General features: G+C 36.2%; 1 protein-coding gene across 2 annotated transcripts in view; it reads left to right on the top strand.

Annotated features, from left to right (window-relative positions):
• The window catches only part of LOC107672728 (V-type proton ATPase 116 kDa subunit a-like), a 20,944-nt gene extending 14,493 nt beyond the window's left edge, over nt 1–6,451 (top strand). For both annotated transcript variants that reach the window (XM_016466030.1, XM_016466029.1), the window contains 9 exons: nt 1,069–1,226; nt 2,070–2,160; nt 2,352–2,470; nt 2,558–2,768; nt 2,856–2,975; nt 3,055–3,174; nt 3,264–3,381; nt 5,758–5,929; nt 6,095–6,451. In XM_016466030.1, the coding sequence (XP_016321516.1) occupies nt 1,069–1,226; nt 2,070–2,160; nt 2,352–2,470; nt 2,558–2,768; nt 2,856–2,975; nt 3,055–3,174; nt 3,264–3,381; nt 5,758–5,929; nt 6,095–6,197 (1,212 nt within the window). In that variant the 3' untranslated portion in view covers nt 6,198–6,451. The remainder of the gene's footprint in view (nt 1–1,068; nt 1,227–2,069; nt 2,161–2,351; nt 2,471–2,557; nt 2,769–2,855; nt 2,976–3,054; nt 3,175–3,263; nt 3,382–5,757; nt 5,930–6,094) is intronic.
• Nucleotides 6,452–9,226: the final 2,775 nt, after the last annotated feature.

Here is a 9,226-nt window from a genome sequence, read left to right as displayed (position 1 = left end):
GGCATAGAGGAGAAACAATAATGTACAGTATGTGGAAAATAATGTTTTTTTAACCTTAAACCGCATAAACACATTTCATTACACCAAATACACAAAATAATGTTCTTTTTAGCAACATCATATGACCCCTTTAAAAAAACAAGTTTTTTAAATATTTGCTACGTGAAAATGGTTTGAATACACATAAGAACATTCAATAACAACAAGCGATGTCATGACAGCACAGAAATGTGAAGTGTAACAAACAAAACGTAAGAGTGTGTGTCTATGGGCTGTGTGAGGCAGTATGTGTGTGTGTGGTGTGGTGTGGGGGGTTGGTGGTGGGCTATTCATACACATGTGAGCAGAAATACAAACACACACAAGCACCCACACCCTCCCACCACACACTCGAACACAATCATGCACACATATATCTGCACTCATACAGTATACACGTATACATGCCTACACTTTTATATTACCTAATAAATAAATATAGACTGTAAGCATTGAAATAAATTATAAAATCTGAAGACTATTTAATATTTCTGTTCAATAAAACCATTCAAGTGTAAATTATATCATAATTTTAATAAAACACAAAATAAGGCACAACCTACAGTGGGTACGGAAAGTATTCAGACCCCCTTCAATTTTTCACTCTTTGTTATATTGCAGCCATAAAAAATGTACAAGAAAAATATTGTTAAAATCTGGATGAATCTATTTCTGACATCCTATTTAACTGAAAAATATTTTTGTACCTGTCTGGTTTTCTGAGAATAAAAGTATTTGACACTTATTCCCGAGGCACATGGTGCATCACCTTTTCTTGCCGCCATTTTGAATATATTATGCAATATCTCAAAACAAAAAAATAGATAAAAAGACAACAATTAAATGGAATCGTAGACAACACTTTGGGGGTTCGCCAGTTGGTGGTTGGGACATGATGCTACATCTTAAATGGTTCAAAATGCCTTCCAAATATCTGTCCACTGTAGTGACCATGATGCATCAGAGGGTTAGTTTACTGTTTTTGATCATTTTGTTATAGTTTGATCATCATCGTGTTCATTTTTTTAGATCTGGAACATTTTTTTCGAGGGCCGTTACATCATCCTGTTGATGGGTATATTTTCAGTCTACACTGGGTTAATATACAACGACTGCTTCTCCAAGTCACTCAACCTGTTTGGCTCAGGGTGGAACGTCCGTGCCATGTATGATCATGGAGGCTGGAAGTGAGTGTTCAAAGCACAAAATATTGTGTACTGCATTCTTTTAAAAAAACAAAACAAAAAAAAGTATACAGTACACATTGTGCAACATATGTTTTAAAATGTAGTATGCTAAATTTCTGTTATCTGTCTTATCTAATAAATGTTTTAAAATGTGGGCACAGCATACCATGTTTCTGTAGAGATGAAATCAGGGCTTCACTAAAGCACGTTTATTTGATCAGCTACTTGTATAGCCAGCTGCTACTTGTATATCCTGAGTCTGTTTAATCCAAATTCACACATAAGGCAAGTCAATTCTAATGATTTTGAGTTTAATGTCACTATGTTTGAAGAGGTTTATTAGACAGTATAGACATTTATAATGTTGCCAAAGATTTCAGTTTCAAATAAATACTGTTCTTATGAACTTTCTATTCATTAAAGTATCCTGGAAAAATGTACGTGCATATGATTTCCGAATGATCATGTGACACTGAAGACGGGAGTATTAGCTTTTGAATATTGAGCTTTTTCATCACAGGAATAAATTACATATTAAGATTTATTAAAATAGAAAACAGCTATTTTAAATTGTAAAACTATTTAACAAAATATTTCTGTTTTTTTATGTATTTTTTTTATCAAATAAATGCAGCCTTGGTGAGCTGTAGTGTAATCCCTGCAGTCAGACAGCTGATTAAGTCAATAAATGACTGAAAATCAGCTTTGAAATTTTACACGTCCAAAATGTTGACAGCAAAATAAATCTTATTTATTACCTTACTGTAGGAAACAACAGGCACAGAGAATTCTCCTGTACAATATGTGGCTCTGATGTGATGTTCATTTTCTCTTTCTCCCAAGTGAACACACGGTCAGATCAAATAGCTTCCTTGCACTGGATCCAAATGTCACAGGAGTCTTTAACGGGCCCTATCCTCTGGGCATTGACCCGGTAGGTCTCGGACTTCATTTTTTTGCTGTGTTATAAAATGAAACAAATTACTTTACTATCACATCACGATAAAAACAAGTAACTGTGGGTGAAAGTCTTGGGTGAAAGGTTACATAGTTGAATGGCAAGCTATGACAAAAGATATAATTATTTTTACATCTGAGTTTAATAATATTTTATTTGCACTGTAGATCTGGAACCTGGCGTCAAACCGTCTCACCTTCCTGAACTCCTATAAGATGAAGATGTCTGTGATCGTAGGAATAATCCACATGACTTTTGGAGTAGTCCTTGGTGTTTTCAATCACCTGTGAGACATTTTAAAAGATATTTTTGATAGATGTTTCCAATGTTATGACTTTGGTCTTTCTAATATTTCATATGTTCATGTGTTCAGGCACTTCAGATGGACATTCAATCTGTACCTGATATTTCTGCCTGAGCTGCTCTTCCTGTTGTGCCTCTTTGGCTATCTGGTCTTCATGATCATTTATAAGTGGCTGTTTTTCGCAGTCAGAGACTCTCAGACAGCTCCCAGCATTCTCATCCACTTTATCAACATGTTCCTGATGCAGGGGGACTCCAGTCAACCCCTCTACCCAGGACAGGTGGGACTCAAAGAACCATATGTGCATCCATTCCACTTTACATGCACATCTGTTTTTCTTGATATTTATTTTCCCTCTTTCCCATAGGCCGGGTTTCAGGCGTTCCTGGTGACTGTGGCCGTGCTCTCTGTGCCTGTGTTACTATTGGGCAAACCTCTCTACCTCTACTGGCAACACAAGGGCAGAGACCGCCTGAGCATGTACCGGGTGAGGATCCTCTTTTTTTTTTGTGTTCTCCAGTTAGCTGAAGGCTGTTGGCTGATTTTCTGTCTTTCTCTCTCTGTAGGGTTATCAGCGTGTACGGCGGAGTAGTGAGGAGGAGCTCTCTCTCATGCATGCTCATGATATGGAGGAGGGCACCAGTCTGGACAGCCACTCCTGCAGCTCTGACAGCCAATCAGAGGAGGCGAGACATTCAGAACCAATTCGGTGCATCGTTTGGTGTGAATAAACTACTTTCCCTATGAGCCTAACAAAGTCTCCTCTCTTCCACAGTTTGATTTTGCAGATGTCTTCCTCCATCAGTCCATCCACACTATAGAGTACTGCCTGGGTTGCATCTCTAATACTGCGTCTTACCTCCGCCTGTGGGCTCTCAGCCTGGCACATGCCCGTGAGTAATATACCCCTCAATGTAGTGCTGGGCATAATAAAATAATAATACAATTATAGAAAACAGAAACCACAGATCTTCATTACAACCTGCCAAAATAAAAGTTTGTCTACCTTAAAGAAATGATGAATTGAATTGAATATTACTATTGAACAATAGAATGTACTTTTTTACAGTAATAATAATGAAAACTTAATTTTTAAGGAATATCACAGTATTTTTCATCTATGCAAAAAAAAAAAAAAAAAAAATTTACATTTTAAAATGTTAACTAAATTGTTTTATAAATTTATTTGATTACCAAAGTTTTTGGTAGTAAATTTGTATTTGACATGACAATGTTTTTTTATATTCTATGTACTCCTGACAGTAAAATAAGCAAACTATTATATAAACTATATATAAACTTAGATAAACTATAAACTCCAGGCATGCAAAGAAAAAGTACAGAGATATACCTTGAAACCGCCAAATTCTTAAAAATAGCGTAATACAATTTTTTGTAATACTGCCCAGCACCACTTAAATGACAGTTCAATCTATTTATTTATAATTTTTTTATGTATTAAAATAACCTAACTGAAATAAAATGTTACAAAAATGTAAACTGAAATGATTTCTTAATTTTTTTATTGAAGACAATAAGTTTTAATTGTAGTAAAATTTGTGATTATTTTATAGGGCTGGGTTTTGACACAAATTTCACGATTCGATTTGATTCCCATTCACAAGCGTTCGATTCGATTCGATTCAATATCGATTATTTTGGATACATATCAGGTACAGTACATGCCAAATTTTCTCAAGGAAAAAAAATCTCAACTAATGCTGTAAAATATACATGAGAGTCAGTTGGTACTACATGACTATAACATTGAAGGTTAAAATTAATGAAGTTTTTACAATAATAAAGTTACAGTTACATATTAATATTTCTACTTCAATTCGTTTTTTTTTTATATATATATAAACATTTAAATGGTGGCAGTCAAAAACTTGATGGATTTATTCAAAGATAAATTAAACATTGAAGAACAGTAAAAATTATAATGAATATGTTATATGGTGCATATATGAAGCAAAATGCCCCTCTCTACAGTTTATTTTTCTATCTGACTAATGAGTTTATGGTCACTGAATGTTTTTTTCTGAGGTAAATCATGTGATGTTACATACGTGACATATTGTTTACAAGCCGTTATATTGGCGTCTTTGCGCGGCTGAAACACAGATTGAGCAATTACATGAGACAGGATATGGATTGTAAAGTTGTACACTTTCTTTTAACTTACCTTCGGATATTTAGGATATTTATATTTAGTATAACTGGTATTAATGTTGAGGAGATGATCAGTTCACGTGCGCCTCACGCTGCTGCTTTGATCTGAGGCGCTACAGCGATCTGTCACTCCACATTAAACAGCGCACAATGCTTATTGCGATTTATTGGATGGGAAGTACCCTTCAATGTTCCGTCCATTAACTGAAAACAGGCTAGACTAATTGATTCTTGGGATTTAGGAATCGATATCGTTCCGTAAAAATGAGAATAGATTAATATTGAGAAATCAATATTTTTTACCTAGCCCTATTATTTTAATATATTTCATATTTCTAATGTGTATTAAAGGGTTAGTTCACCCAACAATTTAAATTAGCCCATAAATTACTCACCCTCAAGTCATCCTAGGTGTATATGACTTTCTTCTTTCAGACGAATCCAGTCGGAGTTATATTAAAAATTGTCTTTGATCTTTCAAGCCATCCATAAAAAAAAAAAAGTGTCTCACACGGCTCCGGGGGGTGAACAAAGGCCTTCTGCAGCGAATCAATGCGTTTTTGTAAGAACAATATCCATATTCAAAACATAATAATCACTTTAATCTAGCTTGCGCTCACTGTTGTACACGGAAGCAGTTCCAGGCGGATGACGTATGGAGGTTGGTGAGTAATTTATGGTCTAATTTTCATTTTTGGGTGAACTAACCCTTTAACAAAAGATTTTGAAGTAAGCAGCTTTATCATAATTACAGCAGAAATACTGGGTGAAATGTTTAGCCTATATAGGGCTTTAGATTATTGTTTTGGACAATTATGGCGTTTTCCACTGCGAGTACCAGGTACCAAGTACTGTACCCAGTGGAAAACCCCCCAAAAGTGAACCGTACCAAGCTGTACCGTGCCGTACCATGCAGTGGAAAAGCGCCATTAGAGGCCTTTAAGTTAAACAAGTTGAGAACCACTGGTCTTTATTTAAGAATCCAAAATATTAAACCAATACATATTGAAGCCCAGATTGCTCATAAAATGGCTAGAATATAGTCCTTTTAAAATAAAGGAATGCTGAATGACAAGGAACTTTTTGTTGTGGTCCAGAGCTCTCTGAAGTGTTGTGGGCGATGGTGATACGGGTCGGTCTGCGTGTGGACACCAGGGTGGGCATTGTGTTTCTGGTGCCTGTTGTTGGTCTGTTTGCTGTCCTCACTGTGTCCATCCTGCTGGTGATGGAGGGACTTTCAGCCTTCCTTCATGCTCTCAGACTCCACTGGTCAGTACATTACCTCAGATATACACCACCATCACAAAACAGTGTACTATTGTAGTCCCTCACGCTCAGGAGCGGTTTGGACATCCATATTTAGTCATCGGATCAAAGTATGTAACTGTACTTTGTACTGAATGAATCAAACTGAAATGATCTCTCTTTCCTCAGGGTGGAGTTTCAGAACAAGTTCTACAGCGGCGCTGGCGTCAAGTTTGTACCGTTTGCCTTCTCTCTCTTGCACTCCAGCTTTGAAAATGAGGGGCTGTTATGAACTATGAGATGCTAAAGACCAGACCAGAGCGGATCTGTGGGCTTCATTTTAACAGATTTACATACAGTGGTGTTTCACTACATGCCAAAGTGGTCCAGCCAAATACTCTTTAGGGATTATATGGAGATACCAGATCAGCATTGACATACTGAGCCACATCAGATGCTTGGTCAGTTTTGGACATGCAACCATATCATAAACACACTGAGATAAAGCAACAGCTCTGGACTGTAAATAGGACTCTTGAGTGCTTTTTTTTTTTTAATCTGTTGAATGTATTAACTTTTCACAGAAGTGCTGGTTGTGAATATCTTTTTTCTACCATGTTGCCTGTTGGCTATGCAGAGATGGTCGACTCTCCATAGATGAGCACATTCCATGAGTGACTTCAAGGTTTAACTTTTATGGCAGTTTGCAGTAGAGCAAGTGAATTTTTAACTGCTTGTGTAAATTCCAGCATTTTCATCCTGCTGCGTTCATCCTCCACAGTGTTGAAACATGATTGCGGCTCATTCATAGTGTTGAATGGTACTGTGCTTAGATAACAACAGATGTAATACATTCGGGCACAGTATTTGTCAGATGTTGGCAACAATTACTTGCCTAAATGTTGCACTAAATTTGTTCATTCTTAATGCTGATTAGCCCAGATCTTGTTTCTGTTGGGTTGTATAGATAGAGCTTCATGAGGCTCTGTTTCAAATCCTGCTGCAGCTGATCTTCTTTGTGTTTGAAAAATCTCCTCAAGAACCCCTGCTAGCCCACAGGAAGCTCAGATATTTCTAAGTGCCTAACAAGCTGAATGCATTCTGATGGGTGGGTGGTGGATTGAATTTCAAGCTGTTCATTTAGTTTCATTTAGAACTTAATTTGATGAAATGCATTGCATTGTGTTGCTGTTCAGGGCAAAGCTTAAAGGCTGAGAGTTGTGAAACTCTCAAAGTCAATTAATTTTAATTGTATTGTAAATGGAGATGTTTTTAGTGATTTTAACTCACAGATCTGTTCAGTTACTCTGTTCTGCCTCTCCAGAATGTTTTTTTTTTCACTCATGAATTTAATGTGAGATTTTGGTGTGTGGATTGTGAGCTACTGAATTCATTCCGTTTTTTTTTTATTTTTAGTATTTATTAACAGTACTCATTTTGATTTCGATCTATCGTTTGAGTTTGTGCATTGTTTAGGTAATTTACATTCCACATTTTGCATATGATCTCTATATTATCATTACACAATAAAATCAAGCCTGTGAAGCTGGGGTTATAAAACATTAATTAAATGACTTGCTATCATTGCTATTTTTGAGCAAAAGCTTTAAGATGTAAATGTTTCTTTTCTGAAATTGAAACAACTTTTATTTAATCCTAATTGAATTCACTAACATTTAATTTAGCACTTTTGTTTTTTACCACCTCAGATCTTGAATCTTTGAACCATGTAAAAAAATGTAAGCTTTTATTTGTTTTTATAAATAACCTTAAGGAAAATGACTTTTACATGTATAGGTGGGTAAGTGTGAACAAACAAACAAACCATAAATTGTTGCATTGCGCTTCATTCAATGTTTTAGAGCTGACGTGGAAACAAACTAAGGATATGCCTGCGTTAACAAACTATGTTTAAAAGTAGTAACATATCTCTGTGCTCAGAGGTCATAAAATCTTACAGAAAAGCCTTGCTGGTGATGAAAAATAGTTCTTGTGGGTACATTACTTTCCAACATACTGCCTCATCACACCCCCTTCAGTCATTCTGCATGATACCAAAACATTCCTAACGACTGTAATTCTGTATTCCACTGAATTCATACTGTATTCCAAGTCAGTGAGTTTTAATCTGAAATATTAACATTTATAATCATACATTGACAGCTTGTCAAACGTGAAACTTTGACTAGCTGGATCATTTTAAATTAAAAGATCCATTTACAAGTAAACATCTTGGTTAAAATTCAGGTTTATACCAAAACAGCATTTATTAGGATGTCATGGCATCATTACGTTTGTTTCCTTCATAATAGTAATAATAATAATGGTTATCACAAAATACATATTGTGGTGTGAGCGCAAAACACGACCGCCAGTCTAATTTTACTTTTTTGACAGCAATAAGAAATAAAGTGAGAACTGATCTCCAGAGATGTCAGGTCTCAACCCACTGCCTTAGAACAGGACTTTCTAAACAAAATAAATACTGTTGATTTGTTTCTGTGAACGTAACTGAAGTTATACAACTTTGCAATGGAGGCTACAGTTTCAAAGTGCTCGGCAAAACAACTGAAATATCACATTTTTTATCACTCCTGAGTCCTGATGATTTATAACCGCCAGAAGACATTTAAAATAGGTCTATGTTACGGGGGACTGAAATACCAGTTTTAAAAAATGTACTACAGTGCACTTCTCTATCGCCACATTGTAATGTGAAATGCAGCAATCCCCTTCATCAGGAACACTTGGGTGTTTTAATCCACTGTCTCTACTGCTATTAAATACAAGCATATCATAAACACAAAACAAGGTCAGCAAGCTGTTTGCTTGTGTTTTCAGTAGTAAGTTACACTTTGTATTGTGAGTGGATGACAGTTTGCTATGTCCTCTGAGAGAGTCAACTTTTATCTGACTTGTTTACTTTTATTGGTTGATCGTTCATTCATTAAGTATCCTGATTGTACAAAAAAGTATTTGTTTAATTGCATTGATATGCATTGTACTGTGGCACAATGACCACTGGGGACTCCACCAAGCCAATGCAGGAAGCAGCTCATTAATGTGCATGACAATTCATGAATGTAAAACACATTTGTGTCAGAATACCTACACTGTCCAGTACAACAGACACAAGGGCTCTTTTAATGCTTGCCTGAAGCTCATTGGCTAACTGAAGACATGAGATGAATCTTATGGCGCTTTTCCACTGCGTGGTACGACTCGGCTCGGCAGGCACGGTTTGCGTTTCCACTGCAGTTCAGTACCGCATTAGGGTGGGCAGGATTATTCACATGTCGTTATAGTTGCGCCGCCTCTACT

Source organism: Sinocyclocheilus anshuiensis, unplaced genomic scaffold, assembly GCF_001515605.1.
Source record: "Sinocyclocheilus anshuiensis isolate Anshui unplaced genomic scaffold, SAMN03320099.WGS_v1.1 scaffold88, whole genome shotgun sequence".
Classification (NCBI taxonomy): Eukaryota; Metazoa; Chordata; class Actinopteri; order Cypriniformes; family Cyprinidae; genus Sinocyclocheilus; species Sinocyclocheilus anshuiensis.
The sequence above is the reverse complement of the archived record's forward strand: the minus strand, read 5'-3'. Positions and strand labels throughout refer to the sequence as shown.